This window comes from Oncorhynchus gorbuscha, linkage group LG16, assembly GCF_021184085.1.
Source record: "Oncorhynchus gorbuscha isolate QuinsamMale2020 ecotype Even-year linkage group LG16, OgorEven_v1.0, whole genome shotgun sequence".
Taxonomy (NCBI): domain Eukaryota; kingdom Metazoa; phylum Chordata; class Actinopteri; order Salmoniformes; family Salmonidae; genus Oncorhynchus; species Oncorhynchus gorbuscha.
Window position 1 is genome coordinate 17,220,872 of NC_060188.1, and position 19,533 is coordinate 17,240,404.

Genomic DNA, 19,533 nt, shown 5'->3' on the forward strand with positions numbered 1-19,533 from the left:
GAATCCCATGTGCTGAAAAAGTGACAAGATTTGTGTTTATTCTGCATGAAACACTTTTGCTTGTTTCATCTCTTATCTGTACTGTGTCCTTCATAGGAGGATGGTGGCACCTTAATTGGGGAGGATGGGCTTGTGGTAATGGCTGGAGCGGTATTAGTGAGCAGTAGGTTAGACTACTGCTCCGTTCTAGACATTATTATGAGCTGTCCTCTGCTTAGCAGCCTCCACTGGTGTCCTTCCACACATGTTTACAGTTTCAAGAGCACTACATGTTTCCCAGAGAACCCAGTTGGCAACCATGACAGTTGAAGGCATTGATACTGTATAAGGAACGATGGCTATTTCTGTAATGTCTTTATTCACTCCCCCTCTCGTAGGTTCAGAAACAAAATGACCGAGGCTGAGTTCACCATTTCAGGCTCTGACCACCCCATCTGTCCTGTGATGCTGGAGGATGCCAGACTAGCCTCTCTGATGGCTGATGACATGCTGAAACTTGGTGAGGCAACTGTTCAGGCTGAATATGAATGGAGCACAAGCACATTTCAAGCATTATCAAGAATTACAACACAGTCTGTATATTGGTTTGAAATAGTCTAAGGATTTTTTTGTCCACTCATTTTATAGAACTGAACTATTTTTGAAAACCTTGATCAAAAAGATTTCTGTGGGATTACAAATGAGTGGACACATCAACCTGTAGAGGGAGACAGAGATACTCATGATATTTTGTATTCAACAATTTTGTCTCACAAAATGGGAGCTGACAACAATCAGAGACCTAATAGGTTATTAGCTGCAAACTACACTGCTTGAATACAAGGGCTGGAAAAAAATATTAATTTGAATCAGGCCTCCAATCTGCCCTTTCTTGAAGAACTGTAGTATTCAGTGTTATGTCTATCTACTACAAGTACCCATTATTCTGTCTCCCACAGGAGTGTATGTGATTGGGTTCTCCTACCCAGTGGTACCAAAGGGCAAAGCCAGAATCCGGGTTCAGATCTCAGCGGCCCACACTGACCAGGACATTGACCACGCTGTGGATGCTTTCATACAGACAGGCAGGAAGCATGGAGTTCTGCCTTAAATAGAAGAACTCGTGGATCATTTTGCTGCAAATAAGCAAGTTAAAAAGACAAGGAGCTTGCAGAGTTTGGACTGCGGTTACAGGTTACACAGGAGGCCTATGAATGACAGTGCGACAATGATAATGTATTACATACAGGGTAATGTATTACAGATGAAGCTCAATTGTGGGCTATTTGTGTGTTTTGTGTTGCAAATGAATGAATAAAATACTTTTCTTAACAAACGTTGGTATTTTCCAATGGAGCTAGCTAGATATGGTTGTAATACTGGGTAAGCTAGAAGATATTTTAAAGTATTGTTTTTATTTCGAGCAATAAACGTGTGCTTGCATCAACAGTAACTTTGTAAACGCAACGAACAGGGTTGTTGTTTCAGTTTGTTGTAGAGCCACCACAATGTAATGTCCCTGGCTTGGTCGTATGTTTTTTTATATTTTTTTTTACCCCCGTTCTTTTCCCGCCACAAACTCTTGCAAGTCCCACCCTTCTACAATCAGGATACGCCTCCTGCAATGTATTCAGCCAATCATTATCACTAGTCGATCATATCTCCCAATGGCAAAGCGTCACTGCTCGACCTCACCGGTAAGTGACGATATTTTTTTGCCGCGAAAGAGTTTGCGTGGAATTCATTGTCCACAGAAGATCATTGGCGTCAATCGCCAAAAACTGCTTTGCTTTTAGGATTATTGCACTTTGCGCACGCATTCTTAATTTTCAGCACTTTGTAGATATAATTGGTGCATTATGTCTGGTTTCGACGACCCGGGAGTTTATTACAGTGACAGCTTCGGTGGTGGAGATGGACTAGGGGATGAAGGTGGAGTTAAACGGAGCCAGATCAAGAAACGATTCCGTGAATTTCTTCGGCAGTTCAGAGTTGGGACCGATCGCACCGGTTTCACCTATAAATACAGGTAAGATCGAGATTGTATTAAGTGCCACGACGTCATTGTCGATGGCTACCGCTGGTTGATGTGATGTTCCACAGATACCCAACGTTAAGTTAGCTAGCCAGTTAGTTAGCTAACAGTTAGCCAGTTACTTGTGACGTTAGCTAACTAACTACCACTGATCACCACAATGGTCTTGAAGGAATAAAGTTTGACTCTTCAAGGTCCTGTGATTGAGTTTGTAGTTCGTTTTTATTTTCCTTATGATTATATTCGCATTCTGTTTTAAGATCTTTATCTTATTGTTCATATTGGATTGTTGACATGTGTTCTGCTGTGTAGAGATGACCTTAAGAGACACTACACCCTGGGGGAGTACTGGGTGGAGGTGGAGATCGAAGACCTGGCCAGCTTTGACGAGGACCTGTCAGACTGCCTGCACAAGCTGCCCACTGAGAACCTGCCGCTGGTGAGAAGATTGGCTAGACTAATAACAGACAAATAATTTGAGGAGTTTTAATTGCAGAAATTGCAGGCTGAATAATTAATGGATTAGATGGATTCCTATATTTTCTATTGCTGATCGTATCATACATGATCTTATATTCTATTTGGCAAATAATTATATCTGAAAAGTATCCCTTTAAACTGAGCCCTGACATTATGATTGGCAGCTGGAGGAGGCTGCTCAGGAGGTGGCTGACGAGGTGACCCGTCCCAGGCCCCTGGGAGAGGAGACAGTGCAGGAAATCCAGGTCATGCTGAAGAGTGACGCCCATCCTGCCTCCATCCGCAACCTCAAGGTAAGAGACTCTCTGAGGATACAATGCTGAGCCTTTCAGCTTTCAGTTGGTTCATGTAGAAGGTGGCATGAAAGATTCCCTCAATTTCCCATCCATGTAAAATGCCATGACTCTGAACTCCCCATCTCTTTCTCTCTGGTAGTCGGAGCAGGTGTCCAGGCTGGTGAAGGTCCCTGGGATCGTCATCTCTGCCACGGCTGTGAGGGCCAAGGCCACCAGAGTGTGTTTGCAGTGTCGTGGCTGTCGCTCTGTCATCAGTAACATCTCCCTGCCCCCAGGCCTGCAGGGCTACGCTCTTCCCCGAAAGTGCAACACGTGAGTGCAACCCTCTGAGTTGTTGAGTGTTTGTGTGCACACTCCAGTGCATGGACAAAATGCATAAAGTCATTGTGTGTGTAAAATCATCTGCTTTATCATTGTGTGTGATTTCATTCTTAAACATCTCTCTCAGTGAGCAGGCAGGCAGGGTGAGGTGTCCTATAGATCCCTACTTCATAATTCCAGACCGTTGTGTCTGTGTGGACTTCCAGACCCTCCGTTTGCAGGAGTCTCCAGATGCTGTGCCACATGGAGAGATGCCCCGCCACCTGCAGCTCTACTGTGACAGGTAACACACACACAGCATTGTCTGTGTGCCTCAATATTCTCAATTAAATACAATTAACACATGCCGATATATACACACAGTGCAAAGTGAGACCGACGAGTACATACCACATTACCGCTCATGTTCTGCCTCCCCTCAGGTACCTGTGTGACCGTGTGGTCCCTGGGAACAGAGTGACCATCATGGGGATCTACTCAATCAAGAAGGTGGCCCAAGCTAAGGGCAAGGGCAGAGATAAAAGTGCAGGCGTGGGCATCCGCTCCTCCTACCTCCGTGTGGTGGGCATTCAGCAGGACACAGAGGGAGCAGGTAGGCACGATAAGGCTACTAGAGGTTAGATTACTTATCCAACATTATGTCCTATGTGCGATAGAGTTATCAATATAATGCTATCTTTTTCTCTCAGGTCGTGGGGCCACGGGGTCAGTCTCCCCACAGGAAGAAGAGGAGCTGAGAGCGTTGGCCTCCTCCCCCGACGTCTACGGCTCTCTCGCCCGTTCCCTCGCTCCTTCCATCTACGGCAGTGATGACCTGAAAAAGGCCATTGCCTGCCTGCTGTTCGGCGGCTCCAGGAAGAGGTAAGTCATAAACATTGGAAATGGCATGTAGAATTTTAATAGATTTTTGATGTGCATACATTTCTCTCCAGTGTGTATGTGTAATGACCTTTCCTGTCTCAGGCTGCCTGACGGGCTGACCCGTAGAGGAGACATCAACTTGCTAATGCTGGGAGACCCTGGTACTGCTAAGTCTCAGCTGCTCAAGTTTGTGGAGAGGTGCTCTCCCATTGGGGTAAGGATGGGCTTGATGAATGATTATATTAATTCATATATGTGTGTGTGTGTGTATATTCCAAGATTAATTGAAAAATATATATATTTATTTAGCAATAGATTTAGATCAGAATTACAAGGATGGATTCCAGAAGTTCCATTTGCTGACAATTTAATTAATCCGCATGCTAGTGACCCCTATCGAAAGCGCTAACCCGTATCTTCCCGCTCTCTCTTCCTCTGTCAGGTGTATACCTCAGGTAAAGGCAGCAGTGCTGCTGGTCTGACGGCCTCTGTCCTGAGGGACCCCGTCACCCGTGGCTTCATCATGGAGGGAGGAGCCATGGTGCTGGCTGACGGTGGGGTGGTGTGCATCGATGAGTTTGACAAGGTAAGGAAACATGGACAGAAGTACATCAATTGCTGAATACTTAACTGGTTTGTTTGCAGACGCTTAACTGTGTCTCTCCTTCCTCTCAGATGAGAGAGGATGACCGAGTAGCCATCCATGAAGCCATGGAGCAACAGACCATCTCCATTGCCAAGGCTGGCATCACCACCACCCTGAACTCCCGCTGCTCGGTGCTGGCCGCTGCTAACTCTGTGTTTGGCCGTTGGGACGACACCAAGGGAGAGGACAACATCGACTTCATGCCTACCATCTTGTCCCGTTTTGACATGATCTTTATCATCAAGGACATCCACGACCATCAGAGAGACATGGTGAGGGAACACATTTTAGTGTGTGTGGAGGGGAAGGTTTATGCACAGGGATACTGAACACTGCCCAGGCTAGCACAGTGTTAACACTATTGATCTTCTTTTTTCTCTCAGACTCTGGCCCGCCACGTGATGAACGTCCATCTCAGTGCTCATACTCAGACTGAGGGTGTGGAGGGAGAGATCACACTGGCCACACTGAAGAAGTACATTGCCTATGCCAGAACGTGAGTCTTGAAAAATCCTTTATTTCTGCAGATTTTTTTCTGTGTATGTTAGATTCTGTTTAGATTGAGTTCATGAACTCTACTCGCAGAGAAACAATACTACACGCTAGTATGTACCCATGAACTCTACTCGCAGAGAAACGATACTACACGCTAGTATGTACCCATGAACTCTACTCGCAGAGAAACAATACTACACGCTAGTATGTAGACATGAACTCTACTCGCAGAGAAACAATACTACACGCTAGTATGTACCCATGAACTCTACTCACAGAGAAACGATACTACACGCTAGTATGTGAACTCTACATGAACTCTACACGCTAGTAGAAACAGAGAAACAATACTACACGCTAGTATGTACCCATGAACTCTACTCGCAGAGAAACGATACTACACGCTAGTATGTACCCATGAACTCTACTCGCAGAGAAACGATACTACACGCTAGTATGTACCCATGAACTCTACTCGCAGAGAAACAATACTACACGCTAGTATGTACCCATGAACTCTACTCGCAGAGAAACAATACTACACGCTAGTATGTACACATGAACTCTACTCGCAGAGAAACAATACTACACGCTAGTATGTACCCATGAACTCTACTCGCAGAGAAACGATACTACACGCTAGTATGTACCCATGAACGGGTTTGGTTTGTAACGGTCAAATGTGCCCTGACAGGAAATGTGGCCCACGTCTGTCTGCGGCTGCAGCTGAAAAGCTGAAGAACAGATACGTGGTGATGAGGAGTGGAGCGAGGGAACATGAGAGGGAGAGTGACAGGAGAGCCTCCATCCCCATCACTGTCCGGTACCTATATGATACTTCACATGCCAACGTCATTACCGGTCAGTATACTGTCCATCTTCAATGTCATAATGCTTTGTTCTCCGTGGTCCACTGCAGGCAGCTGGAGGCGGTGGTGCGCATCTCTGAGTCCCTGGCCAAGATGAAGCTGCAGGCCGTGGCTGGAGAGGAGGAGGTGGACGAGGCCCTGCGGCTCTTCCAGGTGTCCACACTGGACGCTGCGCTGTCTGGGAGCCTCTCGGGTGTGGAGGGCTTCACCACTCAGGAGGACCAGGAGATGATTTCCCGTGTTGAGAAGCAGCTGAAGAGACGCTTTGCCATTGGCTCCCAGGTGTCCGAGCACAGCATCGTCCAGGACTTCACCAAGCAGGTCAGTTACACTAGTCTACTTTGAAAGTATACTGTGTTGAACAGAGACGGAACCACTTGGTAAAATACATTAAAGTACTTTGGGCATTGGAATGTTTGGCATTTGTGTATATGATTCAGTGCTGTCCTCAGTTGGCCCACGTGTTGCCCTGTAGCCTGTTTACCTGTCCACCGACCAGAATCTCTCTCTACCCTCTCCCATATACAGAAGTATCCAGAGCAGGCCATCTACAAGGTCCTTCACCTGATGATGAGGAGGGGAGAGCTGCAGCACCGCATGCAGAGGAAGGTGCTCTACAGAGTCAAGTAGTCTCTCAAAGATGTATACGCACAAATATTAAGTCACGATGGGCTTTGTAAATAGTAGAAGGGACAGGCGTCTCCTCAATTCACTCTTCCTCACAAGCCAGTGGACGTCTTCATGAAGTCACGTCGATACGTCTTCATCTTAGACCACAGAGCCACTACAGAGCCACTGATGTCTACCTTTTCATGTGTTGCTTTGCCAAGTTAAGCCAACAAGTTATTTACTGTTCTATTGCTCTCATAAGTATTTTGGTGTCTATTCTTTTTAGACAAAACAAATTATGTTATGGAGGCAATTTGGATGAACTGTATTGTTGTTGAATTGTTTGGGGTAAGAAAATTGATGTAAGAATGCCTTAAAGATTGTTAACGTAGAATCATTGTGTAAGGTATTTTGTTTTGAAAATAAATAGCAAACTTCTTTAGACATTTCTTATGTTGAAATGGTGTGCATAATCTTTAATGATACATACTATATACAAAGATATTGCAATTAATACATGTCAATTTTCATTTTAAGATTGCCTTAGGTGTTAAAAAAAAAATAGTCGTGACAAAGTGCTGTAAGTGCACACACCCTTAGGTGGTTATGACTAGTGAAGTGATTCTGTCAACTACATAAAAATACATAGTTAAGGACCTATTTCAAGGCTTTAGAATACATAGATACCCATTCCGACTGTTGCTAAAGCAACACAAATACCCAGTGACAACTGCATGATGGACAAAGAGGATGATAGCTGGCGTCTCGGCCTTTTCTTGGTCCCCTGTAAAAGCAAAGTAATACCTTTCTATAACACAAAAGGAAGGTGAAAGATCACACATTTCCAATCAGCATATGAGCTTGTACTTACCATAAGCTTCCTTTGTGACACTTTAACATTTTCTGTAGATCATCAAAGACCTGTACGAGAAATAACCCAGGATGTCTTCATTGAACAAGACGTACACAATCATCAGCAATATGCGATGGCACCCAGTAACATGTTTACACTGCATCGTTCACTAGACCTTCCCAGTTTCACTTCCTCTTCACAGTCATGTTTAGCTAGTTTTAATGTCACGTGCACAAGTACAGTGAAAAAATGCCTTTCTTGTAAGGTCTAAACCCAACAGTGCAGTAATAAATAAGAATGTAATACTAAAAATAAAGTAGAACAAAAACATGAGAAGCATATTATATACAGGGACAGTCAGTTCCAGAACCATATTTAAAATGTGCATGGATACTGGAGTGATATCGGTAGATAGGCATAGGGATATATGATAAACAGAGTAGCAGCAGTGTGTATGATGATAGTATGTGAGTGTGTCTGTGTAGAGTCAGTATAAATGTATGTGCATATTGTGTGTGAGTGTTTGTGTCTGTTGGAGTGTGCATACAGATAGTGCAAAAATAAAATACAAGGGTCAACTCTGTGTAGCTATTTAGTTAGCTATTTAGCAGTCTTATGGCTTGGGGATAGAACCTGTTCAGGAGCCTGTTGATGGCAGACTTGATTGACCGGTACCGCTCGCAGTGCAGAAGCAGAGAGAACTGTATATGACTTGGGAGGCTGGAGTCTTCAACGATTTTCCAGGCCCTCCTTTGACACCGCCTGATATAGAGGTCCTGAATAGCAGGGAACTCGGCCTCAGTGACGTACTGGGCTGTCCGCACCAACTTCTGTAGCGCCATGTGATCAGGGGCAGTGCAGTTGCCATACCAAGCAGTGATGCAGCCAGTCAAGATGCTCTCAATTGTACAGCTGTAGAACTTTTCATAGTGATTTTTCATTACTGTATTAGTTCCCATAACCGATATTCTTACCCAGTTTGCTTCCACCCTCTTCTCTTTCACTCACCTGGATGTTGAGGTCGAAGGCCATTATAGCCTCCTCCAGCACCCCCTCCCTCTCCTCCTTGGTCAGCTCAATGCTGTTCATTCTGCTCCTGTACAGCTGCTTGAAGCGGTTAGGGCTTGACACTCCAGGGAAGGAGAAAAACGACAGTCCCTCTCCGCTGCTTAACCCAATTGACTTCTGGGTAATCTTCCCCAAAACTTGTCCTCCTGACAGGTCACCTAGGTAACGGGTATAGGCGTGGGCCACCAGCAATTTAGGATTGCCTTCACCAATCTGAAGAGGGAAACAAATAAATTGTTATTACTAAGCAAGTACACAATTAAGATAGTGTGCCTACCCTGCATGTTGGTATATCTATAGCCTGTACCATGCGAAGTCTCTGTGTATATCTGTGTGTTGCAGCAGGAATGATGACTCTCTTTTGCCACTCCTGTCCAAAGAAGTGTTCCAGATCTCTCTCTAGTGTCTCCAGTCGGGCCAGTTCCTGGGGGAAGTATATTGGTGCGACACCTGGGTGGGAAGCATTTCTGTCCATCTCATCTTCCAGTGCTTTGTAGATCTCGTAGAGGGAACACAGAAGAAGCTGCCATGGAAAAGAGGGGTTACAGATGAATACTTAGTACACAGTGAGTGCTCATTTTCCATGACTATGTAGAAAGTTAAACAAAAGGCATTCTAGGCTGTTCATAATATGAAAACCACTCTAAATTATTTTGGCAAGTGGTTTTTAATATACTCTCAGATGGCCTTTTCTCACCTTGTACTGCGGAAGAGTTATCTGTCCCTTCTGATAGCTCAGCATCAGTTGGGTGTTTTCTGCCCTGACATGGATCTCTTTAGTTGCTGCTTTTATCTGTTCTAACAAATCCCTGAGGAGAGATGGAGGACATTAGGAGGACATCCTGATTTACCTGAGTACAGTCAATGTGAGCACAGAGTTTGCAGTTAGTAATTGTGTTCTGTATGTTCAATACCTTTACTTTACCATATATCAGCCCTGACCTGAAATACAATAATCTAGTTAACATATCGACCATTCATTACAAAATGACTGTACCTGCCAGGGTTCTGCATATCATCTTTCTTCTTTGACTGTCTCCATGTCTGTATTCCAGGATTGTTTACATGGTGGTTATAACATTATTACCCAAATCTGACCAACTGTTACAGTTTATTAAAAAACAAGTCAGTGAAAGAGTTGATAATTTACCTGGGGGTATTTCCTTGTTGATATCTTGTTATACAGCTGGTAAACAAAAGCTGCCTCCTTCTCAAACGAGTTTAGAGTTGCTGTGTCCTCTTTGAGCTGTGTCCCTGTCTTTATATTTGACTCCCTATCCTTCTTTCCCAATGCTTGTCAGATAAATCAAATGGGAAGTGAGTGTTGACTCAGTTCCCTTATCCTGAAGCTTAACATGACAGGGCAGATTTACCAGTGAGGGGAGAGCATGAGTAAGCAGATGGGATGGTAGAAATCATTAAACACAGAGTCACATGAACTACAGGAAGTGAATATGTTCCTTCTGCTATTGAGGGAGAGTATGTTGACTACAGGTGAGAACAAAGTTATAAACACTGAGTGTTCAAAATATTAGGAACACCTTCCTAATATTGAGTTGCACCCCTTTTCGCCCTCAGAACAGCCTCAATTCTACAAAGGTGTTGAAAGCATTCCACAGGGATTCTGGCCCATGTTGATTACAATGCTTTCCACATTTGTGTCAAGTTGGCTGGATGTCCTTTAGGTGGAGGACCCTTCTTGATACACACAGGAAACTGTTGAGTGTGAAAAACCCAGCAGCGTTGCAGTTCTTGACACACTCAAACCAGTGCGCCTGGCACTTACTACCATAACCTGTTCAAAGGCACTTAAAACTTGTATCTTTCCCATTCACCATCTGAATGGCATACATAAACAATTAATGTCTCAATTGTCTCAAGGCTTGAAAATCCTTCTTTAACCTGTCTCCTCCCCTTCATCTACATGGATTGAAGTGGATTTAACAGGTAATATCAATAAGCGATCATAGCTTTCACCTGGAATGTCATGTTTCTAATGTTTTGTGCTCTCAGTGTATGTACCTTTTAGTTTTCTGAAGATGAATCAAATCAAATCAAAGTTTATTTGTCACGTGCACCGAATACAACAGGTGTAGTAGACCTTACAGTGAAGTGCTTACTAACAGGCTCTAACCAACAGTGCAGTTTCTAAAAAATACAAATTAAGGTATTAGGTGAACAATAGGTAAGTAAAGAAATAAAAACAACAGTAAAAAGACAGTGAAAAATAACAGTAGCGAGGCTATAAACAGTAGCGAGGCTATATACAGGCACCAGTTAGTCGGGCTGATTGAGGTAGTATGTACATGTGGATATGGTTAAAGTTACTAAGCAAATATGATGAACAGAGTAGCAGTAGCATAAAAGAGGGGTTGGCGGGACACAATGCAGATAGTCCGGTTAGCCAATGTGCTGGGGCACTGGTTGGTCGGGCAAATTGAGGTAGTATGTACATGAATGTATAGTTAAAGTGACTATGCTTATATATGATGAACAGAGAGTAACAGCAATGTAAAAGAGTAGTTGGGGTGGGCACACAATGCAAATAGTCTGGGTAGACATGTGATTACCTGTTCAAAAGTCTTATGGCTTGGGGGTAAAAACTGTTGAGAAGCCGTTTTGTCCTAGACTTCGGGTGGCTTGGGGTCTTTGACAATTTTTAGGGCCTTCCTCTGACACCGCCTGGTGTAAAGGTCCTGGATGGCAGGCAGCTTAGCCCCAGTGATGTACAGGGCCATATGCACTACCCTCTGTAATGCCTTGCGGTTGGAGGCCCAGCAGTTGCCATACCAGGCAGTGATGCAACCAGTGTTGCAGCTGTAGAACCTTTTGAGGATCTGAGGACCCATGCCAAATATTTTTAGTTTCCTGAGGGGGAATAGGCTTTGTTGTGCCCTCTTCACGACTGAATAACTAGAGTGTTTCAATATGCTGATTTAACTGCAGGCAGGACTCAATGGTTAAATGAATCCAATTTAATCCAATTCTCTTTCCCATTGTGTTCATTGAACTTTGTGTTGGTACAAAGTTTCAGCCACAAATGACTAACTGCAGGTGAAAATTAATTTCAGTTAAACTCTTGTGTTCAACATTCAATTTGTATGATTTATCATACAGTTGTCTATTATTTATCTATTGATCTATTACCAATCTATAGATAACCTGATTCTACAGGTCTCAACAAAATAGAGAAGGGGGATACCATGACTCAACAGAAATGTATGTTGCAGTTGCAGAAGGCAAACATAAGAGCAATTTCTAGGCATGAGAATTTTATGAATAGTTTAATTGTGTTTATGATATTATAATAATATGCATGCTATGTTTTACTTAATTAACATTTGATGATGATTAGTATGTATTTCACTAACAAAATATCAAACTACTACAATTATCGCAAAATCTCAAAAATTGCAACATTACAAAGTTTATAACATTGTAATAAAGAAGGTCAAATGTGTTACTTTTGCTACCTGATACTTTTGTATCAAAAGTATGGAACATTTCTTGTCCATCACTTTAAGTTTTATCACGCCCTCTATTTTACACACAAGCTCTTATTGGCCAGAATAGAGCAGCGTTTATTGGTCAGAATACTGTGGTATGCTGGAGTGTCGTATCAAGGGATGTTGCTCCGTTATGAAATCCCGACTATAGGTTGTTGGAGAGTTTTATTTACAGACCAAATGCAAAATTATATGGGATTAGATGAGAGGGAACCACTGCAGTGAAAGGTAAAACATCCTACTTTAATAGATATGCTGTGTATTTTGTGCTCGTGGAGCGCTTCTCAACCAGTACAGCTGCATCCCCTCATGTCGAGTTATGATGTCGGGCCAGATTTTCAAGGCAAGCACGGGGATACACCCCATGAAGGCCCGCTATTGTCGTACTTTCTCTGTTCTACCACTCACTTGAACAATGCTATCTGATATTTCCTTTCATTTGACCTTCTTATGTTGGTAAAGCCATGGAAAAGAGTTGCATGACTTTGGCAATAATATGGTTGCTGCTCAGTGGATATTTTCAGATTGCAGCTTTCAAAACTTAAATTTGCCGTTGATTATTGTCACCAGGGTATTGCAATGACCTTCACTAAACTCACTCTCCCACTAATAAATGCCTTCATTACCTTTTACTCGTTCATAGGTCATGGATTCCCCTATCCTTCTCCTAGCCCTCCTGGTCGCCTTGGTCCAATGTTTTCCTGATGAATACCACAGTCACAACAGCACCCGTCACCATGACTACTGTGTGCTTGGTGCCGGGCCTGCTGGCCTTCAGATGGGTCACTTTCTCTCCAAGAGTCAAAGAGATTACATCATCTTGGAGAGGAACTCGGGGCCAGGGAGCTTCTTCAATATGTGAGTGCCTCTGTAGTAATGGGTGTCGACTATATCGGGTATTGCACTTGCTGAATCAATTTTCCAACTCAGCAAAGTATTTTGTAACAGTGCAACAATGATGCAACTTTCTCTATTGCCCTGCTCATAGAAATATGTCCTGATCTACACCATGTACATGAACATGTGTTGTATCTCATGGATGTTTTTTTCTCCCTTTAAAGATACCCTCGACACAGGAAACTCATCAGCATCAATAAGATCTACACAGGAAGGCGGAACCGCGAGTTCAACCTTCGTCACGATTGGAACTCCCTCCTGAGTGACAGGCCTGACCTGCTGCTTCAGCGAGTCAGCCGGGAGCTCTACCCAGACGCAGACTCATTCCCCCGCTACCTCTCCATGTATGTGAAGGAGCTGGGGCTGAAGGTCCAGTATGGGGTGGACATCGGGAAGATCAGGGCCTCGGAGTCTGAATCACCTAGAGGCAGGGGATACATACTGACTGACCAGCATGGACTGGACTATACATGCAGGTACTGTGTTATATCTATACACATATCTAATGTAAAAGGATGGAAATATGGAAACATTCTCCACTATGCATACCATTAAAGAGATGAATTGCTCTCTTTCTCTCTGACCCACAGAGTCCTCCTGGTGTCCACAGGACTGTGGGATCCTCAGAAGGTCCAGTTTGAGGGCTCAGACCTGGTGGAGGGCTATGAGTCCATCCCTGTGGACCCAGAGGAGTATAAGGACCAGGCCGTGCTGATCCTGGGTAAAGGGAACTCAGCATTTGAAACAGCTCAGAGCATCCTGGGTCGGGCCAGCCGGATCCATCTCTACAGCCCGAGCCCGGTCCGCCTAGCCTGGCAGACACACTACGTCGGAGACCTCAGGTACTGAGAGGCATCATCAGGTTTTGACTCCCATATTGTCCTCTCCTACCAATTGTTCTTTCTTTTGTTCCACTGATTTAGTACTCCTGCAGCAGTGTTTTAGATCAGAGTATGTTGCTATTCCCTTTAGCATAATCTGTTCATATCAAAGTGAACTATTTCCTCTCTTCCACAGAGCTGTGAACAATGAGCTGCTAGACACGTACCAGCTAAAGTCCCTTGATGGGCTGGTGGAGGGAGGCCTTGAGGACATTGCTATTGTCAGAAATGGAGAGGATGAAAAGAAGCGCTCAGGCAGAAAGAAGAAGTGCAGATCCAGTGGGAAGGAAAAGCGTGGCAAGTTGTTCCTTACTCTATCTGAGCTTCTGGACAGTTCGGATGGGAAGAACAGTTCAAAGGTCACAGCGACAAACCTGCCTGTGTACCACAATGACAACTTCTCTCTCCGCCAGCCATATGATCGTGTGATCCGCTGCCTGGGGTTCCGGTTCAACTTCAGCATCTTTGATGGGTATGTAAATGAATACTTTACAGTGGCATTTCTTTACATAATGCAAAAAGAGTTCTGTTAAAGTTATTGTTTTCTATAGAAGTGGTGGATCTTCTGTTTCATCATTTTCATTGGAAAAGCCATGCTATTTCAGTCAGATAATGTCAGCCTGTCCTAATGATACCGTTAATCTCTCCAGCTCTGCCCGCCCACCAAGCAGTGAGGGTGCCAGGGGGCGGTTGCCAGGGGTGACAGCCTGGTATGAGGGGCGGGGAACCCCAGACCTTTTTGTTCTGGGGACGGCTGCCCACTCAAGAGACTATCGCTCTTCTGCGGGGGGGTTCGTCCATGGCTTCCGATACACAGGTAACCATTCAAACTGCTGGTATTACAACGTAGACAGAGTAAATTTGACTTAGTTAGTAACTGCCTGTAAAGGGGGGAATAACTTTGAAATGACAAATTTGTCAATAAAGTAATGTTTTTATAGACAAAATGTGTGTTTTTTGACTATGTGTTGTTGTAACTTTGTTATGTGTTCCACCATAGTGCGTGCTGTACATAGAGTCCTTGAGCTGCGTTACCATAGCAACTCCTGGCCATCAATCAAACTGTCAATCAGTCAGCTGCAGTCCTGGCTGTTGAGGAGGGTCAATGAGGCATCCGGACCATACCAGATGTTTGGGGTACTTGGAGACATCATTTTACTAAAAGGGTAAGTAGTGCTGAACCACTGTGCACATTTTTCATCATGATTATTGTCCCTCATGGAAATGTACCTTTCTCTACCAATGAATCTCTCATTGATTGATTGCCTATAGATATCCCAATTTATGTTCACTAAGGCTGTGTTTACACAGGCAGACAAATTTGGATATTTTTATATCTGTATTTTGACCAATCTGAGCAGCCCTGAAAACAATCTGATGTGAAAAGATCTAATGTGATTGGTAAAAATACCAATTAGTGTAAAAAAAGGTCCGAATTGGGATGCCTGTGTAAACGCATCCTAAATTCATCCATTTGTGAACCATTTTAATTTTGAATAATTTTCTTCATTCCTGTCAGCTCTCACTGTGAGTACCTGGAGGAGTTTCCCCTCCAGGCCCTGCCCCAGTTCTCTTCTCTGTCTGGCCACCAGATCTCCAAGCATGGGCTGCTGGTTCTGGTTTTACAGTATGGGCTGAACCGCACAGACTCACTGGGCCCTGGCAGGGCAGAGTCAGAGTGGACCCGTGCCTGGAGGTCCAACTTCCTCCACCCTGTTATATATTACTACGACAAACTTCCCACTGGTGAGTCTGAGATTGTTAGAATCTTTATGAAAAGTACAAAACAGTTTGACCTTATGGTTGTGTTGAAGACTAAGTTAAGTAATGACATTCAAATGAAGAGTATATCTGTGTATAGTACAAGGCATCTTTGTGGTATGACGTCAGCACTCAAACCTACGCATGTATGTAAAAACAAATACATGTTATTCTTTCATTTGTCTGCCATCCTAAACAGAGAGGGACATGAGACACCGTCCTGTTGGCTGGCCACTGCCACGGCCCAAGGCAGTGCATCACATGATCGAGGACTTCTTGACTGAGTGGGATGGGCCCATCTCCCACAGCCAGCCACTGCGGCGCTTCCTGGAACACTGTCTCCACACTGACCTCAGGGCCTTCTATGCAGGTAGAGCATGTCCTTACCTGATCCCTCATTACCACAACTTATTATACTAGGGTAGATATGCCCTTAGGATATGTCCTTTATATTTCCATATACAGTACCTCCTACTCATCTATTTATATCAAAATCAAATCAAATCAAATTGTATTTGTCACATACACATGGTTAGCAGATGTTAAATGCGAGTGTAGCGAAATGCTTGTGCTTCTAGTTCCGACAATGCAGTGATAACCAACAAGTAATCTAACTAACAATTCCAAAACTACTGTCTTATACACAGTGTAAGGGTTGTGAGGTTGAATGTGTGAGGTTGAATAGGCGCTGCTGCGCCTGCTTCACGACGCTGTCAGTGTGAGTGGACCAATTCAGTTTGTCTGTGATGTGTATGCCGAGGAACTTAAAACTAGCTACCCTCTCCACTACTGTTCCATCGATGTGGATAGGGGGGTGTTCCCTCTGCTGTTTCCTGAAGTCCACAATCATCTCCTTAGTTTTGTTGACGTTGAGTGTGAGGTTATTTTCCTGACACCACACTCCGAGGGCCCTCACCTCCTCCCTGTAGGCCGTCTCGTCGTTGTTGGTAATCAAGCCTACCACTGTTGTGTCGTCCGCAAACTTGATGATTGAGTTGGAGGCGTGCGTGGCCACGCAGTCGTGGGTGAACAGGGAGTACAGGAGAGGGCTCAGAACGCACCCTTGTGGGTCCCCCGTGTTGAGGATCAGCGGGGAGGAGATGTTGTTGCCTACCCTCACAACCTGGGGGCGGCCCGTCAGGAAGTCCAGTACCCAGTTGCACAGGGCGGGGTCGAGACCCAGGGTCTCGAGCTTGATGACGAGCTTGGAGGGTACTATGGTGTTGAATGCCGAGCTGTAGTCGATGAACAGCATTCTCACATAGGTATTCCTCTTGTCCAGGTGGGTTAGGGCAGTGTGCAGTGTGGTTGAGATTGCATCGTCTGTGGACCTATTTGGGCGGTAAGCAAATTGGAGTGGGTCTAGGGTGTCAGGTAGGATGGAGGTGATATGGTCCTTGACTAGTCTCTCAAAGCACTTCATGATGACGGAAGTGAGTGCTACGGGGCGGTAGTCGTTTAGCTCAGTTACCTTAGCTTTCTTGGGAACAGGAACAATGGTGGCCCTCTTGAAGCATGTGGGAACAGCAGACTGGTATAGGGATTGATTGAATATGTCCGTAAACACACCGGCCAGCTGGTCTGCGCATGCTCTGAGGGCGCGGCTGGGGATTCCGTCTGGGCCTGCAGCCTTGCGAGGGTTAACACGTTTAAATGTCTTACTCACCTCGGCTGCAGTGAAGGAGAGACCGCATGTTTCCGTTGCAGGCCGTGTCAGTGGCACTGTATTGTCCTCAAGTCACACACGATTTGTTTGTTCACTTGTAACATACTTTCATAAAGGATCTGTGTTATTACTGTTTTATTACGGTTCTGCCCACTCAGTTGAGACATTTTATTACTTGATTACTGTTTTACCATTTGTAAAACTGAACTTGTTTCTTTTCCCCACAGAGTCATGTTTCCGCTTTTCCCTTACCAATCGAAAGCCACCCCTGTTTTGTCGTCAGGGATACCTGAGGAAGCATGGGCTTGTTAGGAATCGTCAGCTGTGGCAGCATGCCCATGAAGCTGGGCTAACGCTTGGAGGACAGGACTCTGCATCCCCAGACACAGACCCAGCATTCCCTGATTACCTTACACGAGCTGGAGCCTCAGTGTCCTCTGCAATAAACCTCGACTTCTGATTGTTTACCCAAGGATCCCAAAACTAAGCCTATGACAGTTTTTATGTCCCAAGACATTCTCTACCTCTCATTATAATGTCCATGAATATATACAGTATATATAGAGTCTACAACACATTAAGAACACCTTCCTAATATTGAGTTGCACCCCCCTCCCCTCCCTCTTTTGCCCCCAGGGCAGCCTCAATTTTTCGGGGCATGGACTCTACAAGGTGTCGAAAGTGTTCCACAGGGATGCTGGCCCATGTTAACTCCAATGCTTCCCGCAGTTGTGTCAAGCTGGCTAGATATATTTTGGGTGGTGGACCATTCTTGAAACACACAGGAAACTGTTGAGTGTGAAAAACCCAGCAGTGTTGCAGTTATTGACACAAACTGGTGTGTCTGGCACCTACTACCATACCCTGTTCAAAGGCACTTAAATCTTTTGTCTTGCCCATTCACCCTCTGAATGGCACACATACACAATCTTTGTCTCAATGCTTAAAAATCCTCCGCCCCTTCATCTACACTGATTAAAGTGGGTTTAACAAGTGACACCAATAAGTGTGTCATGGAAAGAGCAGGTGTATATACAGTACCAGTCAAAAGTTTGGACACACCTACTCATTTTTTCTTTATTTTTACTATTTTCTAAATTGTAGATTAATAGTGAAGACATCAAAACTATGAAATAACACATGGAATCATGTAATAACCAAAAAAGTTTAAACAAATCTAAATATATTCTAAATTTGAGATTCTTCAAAGTAGCCACCCTTTGCCTTGATGACAGCTTTGCACACTCTTGGCATTCTCTCAACCAGCTTCATGAGGTAGTCACCGGTATGCATTTCAATTAACAGGTGTGCCTTGTTAAAAGTTCATTTGAGGAATTTCTTTGCAGAGGATAAGTTAATTAGAGTTACCATACTCAGAAATCGCAATTAACTGCACCTCAGATTGCAGCCGAAATAAATGCTTCACAGAGTTCAAGTAACAGACACATCTCAACATCAACTGTTCAGAGGAGACTGCGTGAATCAGGCCATTGTCGAATTGATGCAAAGAAACTACTACTAAAGGACACCAATAGGAATAAGAGTCTTGCTTGGACCAAGAAACATGAGCAATGGACATTAGACCAGTGGAAATATGTCCTTTGGTCTGATGAGTCCAAATTTGAGATTTTTGGTTCCAACTGCTGTGTCTTAGTGAGACGCAGAGTAGGTGAACGGGTGATCTCTGCATGTGTGGTTCCCACCATGGAGGAGGAGTGTGATGGTGTGGGGGTGCTTTGCTGGTGACACTGTCTGTGATTGATTTTGAATTCAAGAATTCAATTCACTTACTAGCATGGCTACCACAGCATTCTGCAGCGATACGCCATCCCATCTGGTTTGCGCTTAGTGGGACCATCATTTGTTTTTCAACAGGACAATGACCAAAAACACACCTCCTGGCTGTGTAAGGGCTATTTGACCAAGAAGGAGACTGATGGAGTAATGCATCAGATGACTTGGCCTCCACAATCACCCGACCTCAATCCAATTGAGATGGTTTGGGATGAGTAAGACCGCAGAGTGAAGGAAAAGCAGCCAGCAAGTGCTCAGCATATGTGGGAACTCCTTCAAGACTGTTGGAAAAGCATTCCAGGTGTCTACCTCGGGAAGCTGGTTGAGAGAATGCCAAGAGTGTGCAAGGCTGTCATCAAGGCAAAGGGTGGCTACTTTGAAGAATCTAAAATCTATTTTTATATTTGAAACACTTTTTTGGTTACTACATGACTCCATATGTGTTATTTCATAGTTTTGATGTCTACAATATTATTATACAATGTAGAAAATAGTCAAATAAAGAAAAACCCTTCA

The 19,533-nt window shown here is 44.2% G+C and overlaps 2 protein-coding genes and 1 pseudogene across 2 annotated transcripts; 2 read left to right on the top strand and 1 right to left on the bottom strand.

The window, feature by feature from the left end:
- Nucleotides 1–1,679: 1,679 nt before the first annotated feature.
- Nucleotides 1,680–7,035, top strand: LOC124000414 (DNA replication licensing factor mcm5-like). The gene is made up of 14 exons (XM_046306758.1): nucleotides 1,680–2,008; nucleotides 2,327–2,453; nucleotides 2,659–2,787; nucleotides 2,930–3,102; nucleotides 3,239–3,394; nucleotides 3,534–3,703; nucleotides 3,801–3,972; nucleotides 4,075–4,186; nucleotides 4,415–4,558; nucleotides 4,648–4,890; nucleotides 5,002–5,114; nucleotides 5,808–5,936; nucleotides 6,033–6,303; nucleotides 6,511–7,035. The coding sequence occupies exons 1-14, from the start codon at nucleotides 1,839–1,841 to the stop codon at nucleotides 6,610–6,612; spliced, it is 2,211 nt and encodes a 736-aa protein (XP_046162714.1). The 5' UTR covers nucleotides 1,680–1,838; the 3' UTR covers nucleotides 6,613–7,035.
- An 8-nt stretch (nucleotides 7,036–7,043) lies between these two features.
- LOC124000415 lies at nucleotides 7,044–9,789 on the bottom strand (annotated as a pseudogene).
- A 2,322-nt stretch (nucleotides 9,790–12,111) lies between these two features.
- Nucleotides 12,112–18,100, top strand: LOC124000090 (FAD-dependent oxidoreductase domain-containing protein 2-like). Its single transcript, XM_046306220.1, has 10 exons — nucleotides 12,112–12,246; nucleotides 12,662–12,876; nucleotides 13,080–13,391; nucleotides 13,506–13,757; nucleotides 13,933–14,268; nucleotides 14,447–14,613; nucleotides 14,797–14,962; nucleotides 15,316–15,542; nucleotides 15,757–15,927; nucleotides 17,451–18,100. Exons 2-10 carry the CDS (start codon nucleotides 12,665–12,667, stop codon nucleotides 17,681–17,683), a joined length of 2,076 nt encoding a protein of 691 aa, XP_046162176.1. The 5' UTR covers nucleotides 12,112–12,246; nucleotides 12,662–12,664; the 3' UTR covers nucleotides 17,684–18,100.
- The last annotated feature ends 1,433 nt before the right edge of the window (nucleotides 18,101–19,533 follow it).